This window comes from Phalacrocorax carbo, chromosome 9 (assembly GCF_963921805.1).
Source record: "Phalacrocorax carbo chromosome 9, bPhaCar2.1, whole genome shotgun sequence".
NCBI lineage: Eukaryota > Metazoa > Chordata > Aves > Suliformes > Phalacrocoracidae > Phalacrocorax > Phalacrocorax carbo.
Genome location: NC_087521.1, coordinates 33590557 through 33608231, shown reverse-complemented (window position 1 = coordinate 33608231; position 17675 = coordinate 33590557). Strand labels below are relative to the sequence as shown.

The 17675-nt window shown below is 45.6% G+C and overlaps 1 protein-coding gene across 1 annotated transcript in view; it reads right to left on the bottom strand.

The window, feature by feature from the left end:
• SLC35F4 (solute carrier family 35 member F4) overlaps nt 1-4792 on the bottom strand; it is a 129929-nt gene extending 125137 nt beyond the window's left edge. Inside the window, exon 1 of the mRNA XM_064461053.1 lies at nt 4397-4792. Coding sequence (XP_064317123.1) covers nt 4397-4499 — 103 coding nt within the window. The 5' untranslated portion in view covers nt 4500-4792. The remainder of the gene's footprint in view (nt 1-4396) is intronic.
• Nucleotides 4793-17675: the final 12883 nt, after the last annotated feature.

Here is a 17675-nt window from a genome sequence, read left to right as displayed (position 1 = left end):
ATTCATGGCTTGCTGTGGTGGGAATCAAACCCTCCAGATCTGAATGAAAGACACCAGAAGGGCAGAAATAAGCTTTACATATCAAGAGAAACTCTCCAAGCATGATGAAAAAGAGAAGATGATGGCCCGTGTAAAGAACTAGGAGAATAAGTGCGGCCACTGCGTTTTCTGTACAATTATGTACTGTTTCTGTCCAGGACTGAGAAAACAGCATTACAGAAATGCAGATCTGCAATGCTGAGAGCCAGAGCAAGACATAAAACTTTGTGGATGGTGAAAAGAGCTCCTACAAAAAGACAGAAGAAAAAAAAGCAGAAACTGCTTGACTTGGAGGTGGACTTGGTGAAGCTGATGAAGATTAAAGATGAGAAACTTTGGCTGGAGCAGTTTTAATTCAGTGGAAGGCACAGAAAAGGTGTTAGGACAGACTTGAAGGAACTTTGTAGTGTGAAAGTAAAAAAGCTTTCGGTACTGACATGAAAGGCAGATGGAGTGGCAGTTGGAAAGAGTCAAAAAAGAAAGAAAAAAACCCAGAAAACAAAACCCATAGACTCTTAAGACTGGAGACACTAAACATGATTGAATTACAAGCAAAAAGAAAGAGAAGAATGAGAAGTTATGGCAAAGGTGAGGAGAGGGAATAGGGTTTCCCACTGTTTGTATAGATGGAAAAACTGGATCAGACCGAACAAAAACACACACATTGAAACATGAAGCCAAGGGGTCATGAACACGGGCGCACCATCTGCAGCCCCAAGTGAAAGGCTGGAGCCTCCGTTCTACACCAGCACCACGCCCTGGGAAACCATGGAGTGACTTTGAAGAGATTTTCTGGAAGAGAGACACAGCCCCTCTTCCCTCCCACAGAAGACAGAGACCCCGCACATACTCTGTACATTTTAAATTCAGGAATTGAGCGACCAAGCCACACATCCAAAGGTACAGGATGACTGGGATCAGGAAGAGCCCTTTTCATTTAAGGAACACGATGGGGGGGGGGGGGGGGGGAACCCTGTCATATCTTTCTTCAGTTCCTGGGACTTATTATGCAGGATATGGGGGGTTTTTTGCAATATACATGGATGCAAATACCAGACCAAAATACATGCTTCTACTTAATCAGATGACTTACAGAGAAATAAAGAAGGAATTTTTCTTCTCTAACATCTTTTTTTTTTTAGGATAAATAAAATTATGAAAGTGCCTGACTTAAAATTAAAAAAGTATCATATGCACACTCTCAAGTCTGAAGTAGGTTAGGGCACACAAATATAGAAGATGAAGCAAAAGTCTCTAGAAGATACTGCAGTTCTTTGTAATAACAGCTCTTGAGCACTACAGATCTCTGACATTAGATTTCAAGACAATTTCTGACTAGTCTTTAGCTTTCACAGACAGAAACCTAGGCATGATCTACTGTTAAACCATGGAATACATGTAAATCCACTAAGGGAGGGATGTGAATCATCTGCACAACTGATAGGGCCTTGGGCTTTTTTTGTCATTTTCCTGGACGCCCCAAGAGTGAACAGAACAGCAGCCACCCATCCCCTGCCTTCACCTTTCCTTATCAAGAGACTTGTCCCTGTCCCTTGGAGGGATGCTACCACAGCAGGCTGGGAACAAAAAGGAGCCTCAAGGAAGGTGGTGACCATCACCAAGCTGTCATCATCCAAATAACATCCCCATCTGGTGCCTGGCCAGCTCTCCGATCAGACCCGAGGGATACCCAAAGAAGCAGACAGCACAAAGCCATCCCGGGGCCAAAAGCTCATCCTCAGCTGCACTCTTGCTCAGGCACCCTTCAGACCCAGGCAGGACCAAGGTGACAGCATAAGCAGATGACTGCACATGCTACAGGTTCATGCATGCAACAGGACAATGGCTCCTTTGCACTGGGGAGGGTAGGGATGCAAGCTACCTGAGATTTTGAGCACATTGCATGCCACCAGCATGCTGCTCTCCCGCAACAGGCACCAGCATTGTTCAGGGGCACTAAATATTTGAATAGCAGCAACAAAATCATGCCCTCACCAAAATAAACTGAGATATCAAGTACATTAATAAGTAGCTGTACAAACTTCCCACTTTGAGTGTTTACATTTTGACAATGCTGTAGCTGAACAACCAGCTAGCAGAAGTACTGTCAAAAACACCTTGAAGGCGATATTTCAGCCTAGACACAGGAACGGAGCAAGACCTCCAAGCACGGACCTCCAAGAGCAACTCTGGCTGCCTCAGTGCCAAGAGGCTGTATGTTCAGGATGCCTGGGGTTTTTTTCCACAGGTAGGGGCAGAACATCTTCATGAAAATCCTAACACATTAAAACACTTTATAAACCCAAAACACACAGCCATGAGGATAAGGTAGTAATTCGTCGACTGCAAGCACTCCAAAAACGATGATGACGGCTCCAAAACTTATGAGACTGCTTTAAAAAGCATTCATAGTTTAGAAGGGATGCATAATTTTCATTTACCTGAGGGCATCTGAGTGTTGGGATACTTCTCTGGGTTATGCACTTCCAGTTTTCTTCTTTAACCATGATAACCATAAATTTTGCCTATTTTCTTCAAATAGCAAAACCTGAGCTACTAATCACCATATTTTTTTTTTTGCCACAGCACCCAGTCTACAGCAACAATAAAAAAGGCTAGGAGATTTGCAGTTAAAACCCGAGAGTCAACACTTTTGAAAGCCTTGGCCTCTCCCAGCTTGATCTAATTTTAAGGAGATGCAATTTGTAACATCTGCAAAACCTGGTCCTGGACTAAGAAAGCTTTTCTTTGTCCGGGCAGTCCCCTCCTGGCCTCCCTGACGCACCCATGCAGAGCCACTTGCAATGCCAACACTGAATTCAGGTCTGCATTTTGATAGGGAGTGGGAGTGTTGCTGCAGACTGAAAAATTGCATTCTGCCACTGAAGCAAACTTGCGACAAAGTATTAAGCCAGTACCCACATCCTCCCCTGGTAGATCCGTAGAGATCCTCTGGAGCCACTGCAGGATTTGGGACACAGGTCCCACCTAGCTCAGACTTAAATAGTCCCTGGACTGTCATGCAGCCATTCCTCCAGATTGCTCTGAGCTTCTTCCCAACTCCTCTGACTACAGACAAACCAGCCGACCTCACCAAATGATGCTAACAGCTGCCATGCTGTTAGCGTGCTATGAATAACAGCTGAATAAAACCACTGGGCTTGACTATTTGCTTTTTCATCTGACCATTACAAAATTATTACTTTTTTTTCAGTGGTTTCAATGCATGGCTCTCCTCTGTCATAAAAAACCCACAGACATGTTTATCTGATATTATCAGTTTATTAATTGTGTTTGGTTTATTGTTGTATTAGAGCTAGAGAGTACTGCACTGCCTGTTCTGGAAAGCAGCTCCCCTCCTCTGATTCCAAGGGGAGTTTAAATACGCAGAAGAAAGTCTGCTCCTTAGTGCTCACCTCACTAAGGTGGGGGGTTTCTGCCTTTCCTTCCCCCTTTGCCTCCATTTGTTTTTTAAGCTGCAGCATGTTGTAGCTTTTGCAAACTGCAAAGCAACTATCAGACAATAAAACCCTAATGCATCCATATTCTCGGTGGTAAAAAAGAATCATTTCTTTCATTAGCCTAACTTTCCCCGTTAAATAGCTCCACAGAGCACTGGGACAAGCCACAATAGTAGAGAAACCCGCTAAGGTTCTCCCAGTTGCTAGAAACCCGCTGCTCCTAATTAAAAACTTCAGAAGCAAAAATAGTGAATTTCTGCAGGACCAACTGGTTTAATTTCATTTGCTTTTCTAAGGAAAAAACAAAGATACAAAAAAAAACCCAAAAACACCAAGCAACACCAAACCCCGAAACCACAAGTGTCTCGTGTTAAAATGGCACGAAGGAAAACCCCTCAGTGACTCCCCACTTTTCTGGAATAATCTAATTAGTTTTGCGAGGAAGATGAATAACCCAGGAGCCTCACGCCGAAGCGGCCGCCCGGGGACACCCACCGGGACCCAAACTTTCCCGGTGCGGCGCGGAGCACCCGGTGACCAAATCCCACCCCACCCCCCCCCATGGAGGTGGAGGGGGGGATAAAAAACAAACCTAAACACGACAATGAAAGACCCCCGCGACCCCCCCAAGCGCGGGCTGCGGGATGGAGCCGAAGTTGCGCGGCGAAACGCCGTCGCCCCCCGCTCCGGCCCCGCTCCTCCGGGCCGCGGGGCCGCCCCGCCGCGTCTCCTCAGGGGCAGGCGGGCACGAGCCGCCCCGGGGCCCCCACACGCACCCCCGAGGGGTGGGGAGGGCGCTTGGGGGGGGGCCACGGGCACCCCGAGGGCTCCGCCACCACCTCCCCGCGTCCATACACACACCCCCAAGGGCCGGGAGAGGCGGGAGGGCGCCTTACTTTTCTGGCTGGAGTAGCCCGGGTAGTATCCATAGTAGCCCGTGATCCGCAAGATCCTGTCCTCGATGGTGGCCACGCCGTTGGGTGCTGCCTTCCCATCCATAGAGGGCGGGAGCCGCGCGCGGGGCGGCCAGGCGGGACGCCGAGCCGAGCCGGGCTGGCAGGAGAGGAGGAGGTGGAGGAAGAGGAGGAGGAAGGCGGTGCGGGCACGGCCGCCGCAGCTTGCGGTGCCGCCGGGGCGCTCGCTCTGACTCCGCCGCCTGGTGCAGGACGGGCTCCGCAGCGCGGCGGCAGCGGCCCGCGCCCAGCCCGGCCTCTCTCCCCCGCCTGCCTGCCCGTTCCCGCCCAGCCCCGGGCGGGAAGCGGCGGTGCGGGAGAGGGCGGGGGGCCCGGGGCCCGGGGGGGGGGGGGGAAGTGTGTGCTCCTGTCGTTATTTAAAGCGCGGGGGGGACGGACGGCAGCTGCCTCCCGCAGCTGAGGCGGGAAGGGGGTGTGACACCACCTCGGTGCCCCCGGCAGGATGAGGGGTCTCTCCTCAGCGCCGCGGCGCCCAGGCAGTTTTAGTCTGTGTAAAGAAACCCTGGTGTCACCCTCTTCCTGCCAAGCCACCCCCCGCCCAAATCCTCCCCAGCTGGTGACTCCCTAAGGGACATGTTTTCTGTGGAGTTGAGGGGGTTTAGTTGGGTTTGCGGGATGATCAGCACTTCCCCACGTGCTGGTACCTCAGGGCTTGACATCGATGAGGAAGATGGCCTGAAAGGGACATCTCAGGGCTTGACATCTTCTGAGGAAGGTGGATCTGTGAGCTATAGACCTGCAGGTCCAAATCCTTGGATCTGTCCTCCCAGGGGCTGCCTGCAGATGCCAGAGAAAGGATAGAGGCCAAATGTGGCCTCGGAGCGGGGAAGGTTTCATCGCTGCCTGCTGTCCATGTCCCGGCAGAGGAGCCCATGGCTCTCCCTGCGTGCCACTCGGAGGCATGCCATCTCGGCGGTGGCAGCTGTGCTGTCCCGTGCTCCAGGAAAGTCCAGAGGAGAAGAAGGGGTATCTGCCCTCTGCCACCCCGTTGGGTTGCACATCTGCTCTAACTAAGGTCTACCTATAGGATGTCCTCTAAATCTTTGCCTGCATTTGAAGAAAGAGATGAGAAATTCTCTGTTTGGCTTTGTAACTCATTAGTAAAAAGCAGGCTTTGAATTACTTGACTTTTCCTGCTACTGGTGCTTGTTATGCTTCTCTGCTAGACTGAAATAATTAGTAACTAGCCTTTTTCCCCCAAAGATGCATTTCTATCTAGTAACCTACTCACTTTTTTCCAGCCCTTTCATTGTTTTGTGGCTCTTTCATACCTTATCTTCACCTACTCTTTTTCTGTCCAGCCATTTCCATTAACTAGTGCACGGAGAACCCACTCAAGCTGTTTAATATTCCTTGCTTCCTCCTCTGTTCACATTCATTCTTCTCCCTTCCATGCTTGGCTAAATAAGCTGATAGCACAAAACAGCCTTTTATGAGCACAAACAAGTAAGAGATGTATTAAAAATAGCTGTTGCTGTGGCTTTGCATGGGGAGTCATTAGCTGGTTAGTGTTTGTACAGTGCTTTGAAGATCAACGTTTTTTGGTGTATGAATACAGATATAGTAAATGCACTTAAGGTATTAAATACTCTTCTGATCTTGACTTCTTGTCTTCTGCCACACAGCTAGGTAGTTCTAAGGGCAGTTACGAATCAGTGATAAACAACCACATATAACTCAGGAATTTAAGGCATAGCTCATTTCATAGCTTCCTCATTCCCTTTTTGGCTAGCTATGAAACAAGATTAGTGACTTTTAGTGTTTTTCAAATCATAGATTGCTTTTGTATTCGTCCAACAGAAGCACAGACTCCAGTCGAATGATGAATTGACACCAACTGACGAGAGACATTTTCTTTTACTTCTGATCTGTGGAGTGTTCTCGGCAGCCCGCACCCCTCCAGGATTTCACAGACCATGGGAAAGAAGCAGCTGAGAGCCACATCGTGTATTAGCTGGCTTTGAGAGGTGCTGGGTCAGTAGGAGCTGGTAAGGCTCTAACCCTGTCTGCGAGATTAAAATTCTCTGTCCTAGTTAGAGAAGCACAGCTGATGCAAAATTCACTTGCCTGGTGTGTTGTGTGGAATCTCTGAATAAACCACAAGCCCCCCCCCCCTTCCCAATTTCACCTCCAGTGGGAGTTGGTGTTATGAGAACATTACCAGCATTGATCTCAGCTTCAAAGTCAAATTTTGGGACTTAAAAGTGTTACTTTGCAGAGAAGGAAAGAAATGACTGATTCATTTGAAGGTTAAACTAATATGCCCAGAAACAACTCTAAGCTTCAGATTCTTTCCAAACACTTTAGTTCTGGCTTAATTTTTCATCACTTCTCTTCCTGTTATCCCTAGGCTTTCAAGGACATGCTGTGCATGTTTAAACATCACTAGATGATAATATAAGCAAAGCCATTCTTGAAATTGCTCCTGACTATGGTTCCCTTCCAACATCACTCTATGCAATAGATGCATAGTGGTACCCTCTGTCTCTTTGAAAGCTTATAATGAATTGCAGCTTTGCGTTGTTTCTGAATTCTTACTATGCTGACAAGTATTCTTTTAGGAAAAATCAAGCAGATCGCTTTTTCTGCAATTAGGCTTTTTGGAAGTTATGGTTAAAGGAGTGCAGAGGAAGCCTAGCTGAGTAAGATGTATGAACTACCGTTTATTACCAAGGAAAAGACGCTTACTTGATTAGGGGCACGTGGGGACTTATTTGGTTCATCTTTTCAAGTTAACAGGCCCATCAAAGTCACTAGTTGCATAAATATGCTAAAGTGATTTTGCAGCAAGGTTTGCATATTTACCACTCTGTGACTAAATCTAAGAGTTGATCAGAAAAGAGCTTTAAAAGCAGCAATTTAACCTGGAGCTTGTTGTACAGGTTGAGTTTCCCCTGGACTCTACAAATGGTATCTTTCTGTAGAGAAAGAAAGTGATTTGCACCATTAATGGCCACAGAATTTGGCCGCAGGTTTTAAAAAAAACCATATTTAACTCCAGGCCATATGTTTGCAAAAATAACCCCTCAAGTGAGAGAACAATGTAAATGTCTCCTGATGATCTTGCTGATTCTGCAGACAGACAGTCCCAGTGTCTTTTTTGCTGCTCACAGCTTTCCCAGACAGCCTCAGATAGAAAGGAACAAGAGTCTGGGTGTATTTCACAGCTGCCTTTCAAATCCCACTGGATGGTGCTGTCATGAAACAGCGAGTAACCTCACGAGTAGAGCCTGAAGAAGCAGACCTTTCCTTACCTCCCTGTTGTCTGACACATCGGCTCGGGGTCTTTCTCTGTGAAGTAAGAGGCATCATTTCCTCCTTTTCAGTTCCTTATTTATGTTGCAAGATACACTAAAGACCCAACAGTGATCCAAGCTCGGCAGATCTCCGTGTTGGACAAACAGCCCAAAGGGTTTATGGAAAGACACAGGGCAAGAAGGCTAGTAAAAATGCTTGGAGTTGAAGTGATCACCTGAGATCCTAAAGCAGATCAAGCACAGGCTTAGAGAATTACAACCCAGTCACCTGTTTCCCATGCAGTTCCCTGTCCTGCTCCTTCACTCCTTCATCCTCCTCCCTGTACCTCCCCAGTCGTCTGAGGTGAGAGAAGAAAGGGGTGATTTCTCTCCATGAGCAGAGGCTACTGCCAATCCTGCCACCTCATCTCCTTGAGGAGGTTCTGACCTAAGTTGGTATCAGGAGTGAGCTATAAAAAACACAGGCAGCTTCGGTCTGTCAGTGCCCGTTTCTTTGCAAGTGCAGCTTACCTATGAGCCTGTGAACATATGAAAAAAGAACTAAACCTGTCACATCGAGGAACGTTTAATGCCAAGTGACTTTTAAGTGACAAATTGATTACAAGTTGAACATTCCAAATTAACTGTTTTCATTCCAATATACTATTGGGTTTTTTTAACAAGAATGTGTCACTTTGACTTGGACTGCGAGTTAAAAAGGCATGGCAAATAGGACTTCTCTCATGTCATTTGGAGAAAATGATTTCGCGTGTTATGGCCCAGTTCTCCCCACAGGCAAGTATGGTGGTATAAAACTAGCATAAACATGAAGATGCTGGACCCATAGATAGGGAAAAGAAAGTCTGTGTAGCATTTAAAGTTCCTCTAATTGTCCTCTTAAGTGATACCCGTGAAAGTCCCTGGAGCATAGCCAGTTCCTGTGCACTCTGCCTCACACACGCCAGGGATGAAGGATGGACCAGTCTCTCCATTGACACCAAGGTCAAAGAAGACTCATTGACAATATGAGACCATTTAGTGTAAAGATGCCTGAAGCTGGCAGCTTACTTTTAAGAGCTTTTCCCCTCTCTGTGAAAACTGGGGAGATTCCAGCTTGGAATGAAATTTGAAGTCCAGTTCCAAAATATTTCAGAGCACCACCAGATATTAAAAGGTTTTGATTTGGCAAGGAGCTAGGCAGCTTTTTTAATGCTAGTTGATTTCACTGAAGGGAGGCAGAACAAGAAACAATCAATTCTTTGTGAAACTAAGAGACAAAGATGGTATTAAAGATGGAGGAGAAAGCTGCCAGAAAAATAACAAAAGGAAAGTTGAAGAGCAAGGAAGAGTAATGAGAATGAGCAGGAAAGAAAAGAACAGAAAGAAAGAGGCGTTTTGAAAAAGGAGGAGGGTGGCAAGTGAGATGTGTCCATGCAGAGGCTGGAATAGTGACGATCTGAGCTAGGAAAAAAGCCTTCCTGATCCCAAACTAGGCTGTAATTTTCACTCCTGAGGCAAGCCCTTAGAGCTCACCCATGCTCCCAGCCTGCAGCAGAACCGGGGTCAAGAGGAGACACTGCCAGGGCTGAACACACCCATTCCACGGGCAGCACCTGAAGCAATGGCTTACACACATTTTTTCGTCACTACACACCTGTAGTCCAGACAGCAGGGCAGCTTTAAACAGTCCCTGTGCTACAAAGCAATTTGTATGAACATGTCCATGCTCTCATCCACTTGGGGCACTAGGAGACAGAAAGGTAGTTACCATTTGCCCCCAAGATTTATAAAAATGCAAGGCCCCCGCTCTGTACATTTACTCTAACTAAAGCTAGCAAAAGAGGAGCTTTCAGGGCACTCATCGTTTTTGTTTCCAAACAGCGAAGGGAGGTAGTTATTCCCCTGAGCCCATGCTCCCAAACACTTCCTGGAAACATTTATTTAACAGTAACACTGCCAAGTTATGATGCCTGTGTCAAAGAGAGGGGAAACAGAGAAGAGCCTCTGTCCAAATCGCAACTAGCTGTTGCAGGTATTTGCTCCCTAAGGGTCATTCAAGGCACTGCTGCTCACTCCAAATGGCAAAAGGAATTACAGTTACAGAACTCCATAGAAATGCAAATAGCCCATGGCTACTGTGTTCCCTGTCCCTTAAGAGGCTGAGACCCGCTTTTGCAAAGTACGGACCATGCCTTTTGCCTTCCTCCTTTGATGGCTAGAGCTCAGTTACAGCAGCTTATGGACTGGTTTATACCCATTGCTCTACTTTCCAACTCCCACTTCTTCAGCAAAGTCTGAGCATGATAAATGACCACAGCTAGGTTCTTGTGCTGTTTTCAGTAGAGCTATGATTGTGTAGACCAGCAGATCTTTCTTGGGAGCAGTGAGAACTGAGGTGGACAAACTGAGTCTGGCTTGACTTTCAGATTCCAGTTTGACTGCAGTGGCAGGGACAGAGAAAGGAAATCGTTATTTGTAGAGAAAACAAGGTACTTCTTGGAATAAATCTATGATGGTATTTCCAAGGAACTGCTTTCCTGCTAACGCCTGCCCTTCTCATTCAAAGCAGGATTTGATCTCTGAACAGTCTTCAGCGTTTGGGACGCAAGGAGGAATTGGGGTTCTACACTGTGACTGCTGTGACGGGACCCACAAGGAATTTTTAAGCATCTGGTAAGATTTCAGGTACTTCTCCCTGTCCCTGTATTTGGAGGCTGGTATCACTGGAAAGGGAACATGCTGATGCACTGCCATGGAAGTGTCTGGATGGATGGCTGTTGGGACAATACTGAGCTCATCATTCAGTGTCAGAAATCTCCTCTGCCCTGTGATCTTCTATGCCAGTTTTTCAATTGCTTTTGACAACAGCAGGAAGCACAGCAGGACCCACAACCAGCAACACTCCATTTAACACAAGCAAGAAATCTGCAACACTGGGCGGTTTTACAAAGCAGCTTTCTTGCAGACGATAAAGCCCTGACTCTTTCAATACCTCCACACTATGAAGTTTCCCAGATGGTGTTTTGAGGTGGTAAGAGTTTGTGAAAGGTGGCATGGAAAACTCAAAAATCTCTACTACCTCCTGGTGGCAGAGATTTGTGCTCTGTGCACATAAAAAAGATGCTGATGGAATGACACCTGATCATCTGATATCACTAAAGATTTTGGTGTCTTCGAATCAGCTGTATAACCCCTAAAAACTCCCACTGAGGCATAATGTATTTTACCTGAGCAGCAGCTGTCCAGTCTATCCTCAACTTTTCCTTCCCACACTTCTCCCTGCCTACATCAAATCAATTCCTTTAGGGTGCTCCACACTCTGGCCAGTTAAACCAAGGAGAAAGATCTCCTCCTCTACCTCCTTTCTTTTGACATATCTTGTGCTGGAGATCACTTTGGAGACAGTGATATCCTCTCCAGACTCACTCCCAAAAGCATGGAGATTAAAAGAAGCAATGTGACTTAGCCCCAGCAATAAAATTAGTCCTGCCCCTGGCCTTCACATGTATTTAGATCAATACACTATAGAAGGATAGAGGCTCCTTCTGATGTCCTAGACTGAATCTGTGCTTGAGGCCTAAAGAGAAGAGTAGCCTTGCTGATCGTCTCCTGCTGAGGAATGAGCAGCTGGATGATACAGATGAGCGTGCCCCTAGGACTCCCCAGTCCTAGCTCTCAAGAGAAGAGCTCGCAGCTACTCCCCAAGGATGCTTTGTGCCCCATCTCCCATCACACAGGTTGTACTTTTGCTCCAGAAAGCTTCGTAATACGAGTCCTTCTTAATGTGAGTCAGGGCTCAATTCATTGACCTGAACATCATCATCTGGTGTCATTTAGGATGCCATGGGGCATCTGAGAAAACTGCAGAGCACTGTCAGGTACAAGAGAGGATCTAAGGGGATGGTACGTTTTTGCGCTGGCAGCTGGAGGCCATGAAGTGTTTCACAGCACATCCCAAATGGCTCTGAAGTTTAGTGTGAATCAAGTGCTGAGTGTCACCACTAAATAATTGTGTGACTTGACTTGGAAAATAAAAAGTAATCCTGATGCTTCTAAAAGCAGGGATGTTTCATCCTGAGCCATGTATACTTCCAGGAGGCAGAAGAGCAGTCTGTTGCGTTGTCCCAAGGCTGACAGATTTGCTGACTGCATGCTTTGAGTTATCTGAACTGCACCTGGGAGGGTGTAGGGCAGCACAACTCAACAGAGGCCAATGGCAAGCGCTCAGATCAGCTGAGTGAGTGTGTACATGTGTGTGTGTGTATGTGCCTTCTCCCTTCAAAACATGCTGGCCAGTCAGAAGGATAAATTATGTGGAGAAAGCAAGGCCTCCCAGGCTTGGGACAGTACTTTTAGCTGTGCTCTGCTTTCCCTGCTAGCCTCAGGAGGCTGGGTACATCACCCTTTGGAGGAGTACAGCTGCAAGCTGAGCCTTTTTCCTTTTGGGAATGAGGTTTTTATGGCGTGAACTGCCTGTGAAGGTGAAGTTGATTTTTATCCTTTTCTTTCCATCTGTTTACCACGCTGGGCTAAGTCAAGCAGGTTGCGATTGGTCTTCGCTGCCCAGCCTCAGCATGCTGACTTTGTCATATCGCCAAGCAGCGTTGACATCCCTGACCCCTCTCCAGAAGGACCTCATGAATTCAGATTCCCTGGATTTCCTCCAGTCGGATTTGTCACGTTTCTGCACCTTCATTGTGTGACAGATCTGGCTGGAGCTCCATGCATCCCCCCTCTTTGGGCTCATACCTGCCACACTTGTAGCCCAGCACTGTGAACTCTTTTCTGCCCCACAAGTGGATGCACAGGACTTGTGATCTGCTGCCGGTGCTGCATATGTGGTCCCAAAGAGCCTGCTGAAGGAGCCCAGGCGCCTTCCCCCAACGAAGGCAATGAACTTGACCCAGCCTCCTTATCCAGGTCTCATCACGTATTGCTGCCCCATTACCCAGGGTGTTCAGCCCTGTTTCTGTCATATGCCTCAAATCTGGGATCTCTTGTGACAAGACATTCCAAACAAAACTGAAAGGGACTGGCCAGTACCCTAAAAACATTGTAAGCTTTTTCCATAATATTTGCTGCAATGCATATTTGGAGACTTTATTTTTCTGTCTTTGCAGCTACTTCATAGCCATGGGAGAAAACTTATATCAACTAAATCTTTATCTAAAGGCTCAGTGGGTGAAGTCTGGTTTTTAACATCTGGTTTCTCTCTGGAGTCTCCATGGGTTAGATACATATGTAGGAAAAAGAAATCTGGTGTCCCGCTCCCTCTGCTGGTACAATTTTCAGCCATTACTTTGTACCAAAGGCAAAGCTGTTCAAGTGCTCTGTTTTCCAACACATAACCTGGTTCTGCTACTTGGACATCTATCACTGTGTCCAAGGAGAAACCTTGGGAGGGACAGCAGATCTCTTTTGCAAACAGTTTTCTGATTAAATCCAGGTCGTTCCCAGATGGTACTGCAGGTTTTCTGGCTGCCACTGAACTTTCTGCTTGAGCTCTGCTATTTGGAGATTTATTTCTGTGTCCATAGAGACACCTGCTGCTACCCAAACTTTTCTGCTGATATTTTTTTCCTGCTTTCATAAGCATTTCAAAATTCACATGTATCTCTTCCTTCAAGATCACCTAGCCTGCTGCTTGTTTTAGTGCTTCAGCCATTAGAGGTAGGATCCCAGGGTACACATCTCATTCTCTCCTTCTCATTGACATCGTATTTAAAGAGCTTTCCAGATTGCTAACAAGCACTGGGCAATTATTTCAGTCTGATATTCTTATTTATAATAAAGCCTCTTATCCCATGGCTGTCAAATGCCACACATCTGTTTAAAATTGGGTGGAAAATGAGGTATGTTGCCTGTTACCACTAAGCACAATTGGGATGTCTCTTACAGAGACCTGGACCGGGTATGCATCTCCAGATACTAGTGTGCCAGAGGGTTACTCCTGTCCTCAAGAGCCCCAGGGATCACAAAACCATTGAAAGCTGCACCTGAAACAGCATTTCAAGAGGTCATCGCAGCCAGGTCTTCCTCCTGCGTTGGACAATCAGCTCTACCTGTAGTCACTCTGTACCTAAAAAGACTCCCACAACAGAGAGTCCATCCAAGCTGAGAGCACCAGGGAATCAGTTCTAGGTGCTGTGTTGTTAAAAAATAATTTCCTTTCTCCCTCTTTATCACAATACCCTCTTTCAATTCTAGTTACTTCAGGTTTATTATGCAGATATAATCAAATGTGACCTATAGGGCCAGAAGGAAAACGGCAATATGGTTCTTCCTTTAACAATCCCACATATCGCATTGAAGTAATTTAAATATGGTCTTTGGTGTTTACATGATCAGAGTTTGGCTTGTGTATTTAATGGGGCTTGTCAAATATCAGCACAGACCAACATATTCTGCAGCCAGAGCAAGCTGTCATATTGAAATACTGACCCAGATAACATCAAAACTATTTGCTATTCATCACATAAATTATTAAATCTTTCATCAGGAACAGAGCCAGCTGTTAATATCTTTAGCTAAATATATTCTTTTTAAATTGTAGTACTTCTTTCTGTTTTCAAAGTACAGCAACTTCCCATGAATGACGTTTTCAGTGACTGGTGGTGATTAATTTTCTGCTGCTCCCACTTGCACTATGTGAATCTTTATCTTTATGAGGTCCCAGTATTTTTCTTTACTCAAAGAAAAAATGCTCAATTCATATCAAACACTGCTGGCAGCATCAGTTTTTAATGACAAAAATGGTACTTGGTGTGGCACTGAGATCTACTTGAAAGAGTGCCACAGAGCACTGGCTCTGTAGAAGGAGGTCTTTTTATTTTTTTTTTTTTTAGCCCAATGGTATTTGGCAGAAGTCATCCTACAGGGCAGAAAACCTTTGCCTCTCAAAGCCAGGGTGGTGCTGGTTTCTGTTTGAAGTGTAACGTAGAACCAACACATTCGCTAGCATAATCTCTAAAAGAAATACATTTACTAATCCCAGGGCTGTGCCTATTATATTATAGAAATTTAGAGCAGTAATAAACAATTCCTACCATTTGGTGTAAAGAATAAGGCGTTCTAGTAATTTTCCTTTGTTTGTAATAATTACCTCCCTGCTAGCTATTTGATTAGGTATAAATCAAATGTTTCCAATTCAAGGAGATGTGATGTGCATCTGAAACTTCTGTAGCTACCTCTCAATTTATTATGCTGAGAACAGAGACCATTTAATATTAAGGTTACAAAGTCAAGCACTGAAATGTTTAGAAATGCCAGACTAAACGGTGTCTGTGCAATCAGGGCTATGCTGGATGGGTTTTAACCACCTGTTATAATCATGCCCCATACCCAAAATGGCTGTTGCAAAGTGGCTCCGGCAAGCCCCCTTGTCCCTTCTCTGTACAGCTGCTCCGCTTCCAAAAGCAATATTATTTATGCCTAGTTCAAAGGTTGGCTTTTCTCCTCCTCCTCTCCTTACCCCTTGATGTGGACACAGAGCCAGCCCCATTCCTGGTCTTACCACACACATCCCCTCTCACATCTCTAGGACTTAGTAAGTAGCACACCTCAGAGCTAACTTCTCCCGCCTGAATTTAAGTCCATATTCCATGACACTATTTTTTCTGCAAGTCTCTTACCTCCTGGAGGTGCTGACACAGTGGGGACAAGACACCAAGTCACTACTTTTCCACACTCATTAGCCTGTGTGAGATCTGAGCCCCTGTTTTCCGCACAGCACCAAACCTCTGCGCTGAATAGGGCATGAATAATTCCCTGTTGGACTTTTCTGGGACACTCGTCACAGGAGAAACTGGGAGTTTTGAAAACAAAGTGCAAAAGTGACTTTTTTGACTTCATCTTCACAACACACTGCTAACATCAAAAGGCCTCGCTGCCCTCATTTTACACACAGGGAAGTAGGTGCAGAGAAAAAGGCACCAATTTTCCAGTTATTTAACTGTGTTTTAGCACTTTATGTGTTCAATGTACAGCTCCCAGTGGCTTCAGTTGTAGCTTGGAGAGCTCAAGCCACCTCCAAATCAGGCCCAGCAGATGAAGAGTGGAGTCACAATATAAATCACTGATAATCGCTAACCACATGAAAAACGTGCGATAAACTTGCCCATCATTCCTCCACGTCCTTTGGTTGCCTTGCCATGGCACACTTGGCAATGAAACACTAACAAAGGTTTTGCTTTCTTGGAGCAAATCTCAATCTCCTTAACAGAATTGCAGCCCACTGCTTAGTGCACATATTCACCTGAGAGAGAGCATTTACTCCCGGCAGCGTTGCTCAGTGAGATCCAGGAGGAAAACCAGAGGCAAAATGTTGTACTACAGGCAAAGACACATCCTGACTGTGTTTAAAAAAAAAAAAAGCCACAAATCAGGCAATTACTTTGGCAAGAAGCCTCCAAACGTGACTTTTGTAATCAAGAGATTACAAAAGCATCAAACGAACCCAGTTGAACCAGTAATACACAGAATTACAGCTGAGGGAACACTCATGGCTTTCAGCACTTATAGCTCCCTTTCAGCATAAGCTATGACAGATGCCAGTTGCTGAGGTCGTGCCAGCTGTGTACCAAAGGCCTGGGCCGTCTCTCCTCCTCTCCCCTTGTGCACTCTGAGCCATCCTGTCTTGCTCCAGTCCCTTCCGGGTCCGCTTCTTTTCAGGACGCTGACTGCTGTTCCTGTGCTTTTCCAGCACTGAGCCAGAGAAGTTGGCTTTTTGCTGACTTGATCACAAGTTGGGGTCATCGCCTTGTACCTGAAAGAATTTATCTTCCTACAAGTTTTGTGCAAGTCAGTTCCAAGGAGAACTTGTCAGAAAGGGTGAGAAGAATTATCACACCTTGCTTTAGCTGTCCAAAATGAACACATCTAGCATAAACTGAACCTTTACGTTCCTGCTGTAATCAATGGAGAAAGATACCAGTTCCAGAGGCTGCTTCATCCTATCCTAGTCCAAATGCCTCAGGCAGGTGGCATGACATTTTTCCATGAGATTGCTAAGCTGTGTCTAAAAGGACTTTTTTCCCCTGGTTTTTCTGAATGTAGGCTTTTCTCTAAACAATGTCTTACAACAAGTTCCTCCCATTAAATTGCATATTGTGAAAGGAAATATGTTATGTTAAAACCTCCCACTTGACCACTCGTTAGTGCCCCGTAGTCTCTTCGTTATGAGAAACAACGTTTAACTGCTCCCTTAAATCTTCACCCTACTTCTGCTTTTACAAACCTCCATCATATTCTCTCCCTGTTAATCTCTGTTCCAAGCTGAAGAGTCTTATTTATTTCACTTTTCCTTGTACAAAAGTCGTTCCATACCACTGGCCATCTCTGGTGTCCTTCACTGAGCCTTTCTGTAGTTCTGCCTGTCCTTTTTAAGATGGGGGAGCAGCACCGCACACAACATAACCGCAGACACACTGCGGATCTGCAGAAAAAGCAAGTGATCCTTTCTGATTGTTATTTATTCCTGCCTAATAATCCCTCCCATGCTGTTTTTCTTTTTGAGCACTGCTGAGTCTGGAAGTGTTTTCAAAGATGTTGCCACAGTTTGAAGATCTCTTTTCTGCATGACAGCAGCTAACTTAGAGCTTGTCCTTATGAATGTTTTGTAACAATATATTCCTCCATATTTGCTGCTTTTGAACGTCTTCTAACATTTTACCACCTCATTAGTATCTAAAGATCCTTTATTTACCATTTGTATTTGCTGTGCATTTTTACCACCCCAAAGAGAAGGAGCCTTGATGACACCCTTAATAGATGCCTACCTTTTAGGACCATATCTTAATAGGCACTTGAAGGAAGATTAAACAAAAAACTTTCCAAACAAAAATCTCTGAAAACAACACAACAATTTCCATGACTCATCACTCAGGGGAAACATCTTGCTGCCAGCATGACTCTGGGCCAAATTTCAACTCCTTTTCACAGAATCACAGAATCACAGAATGGCAGGG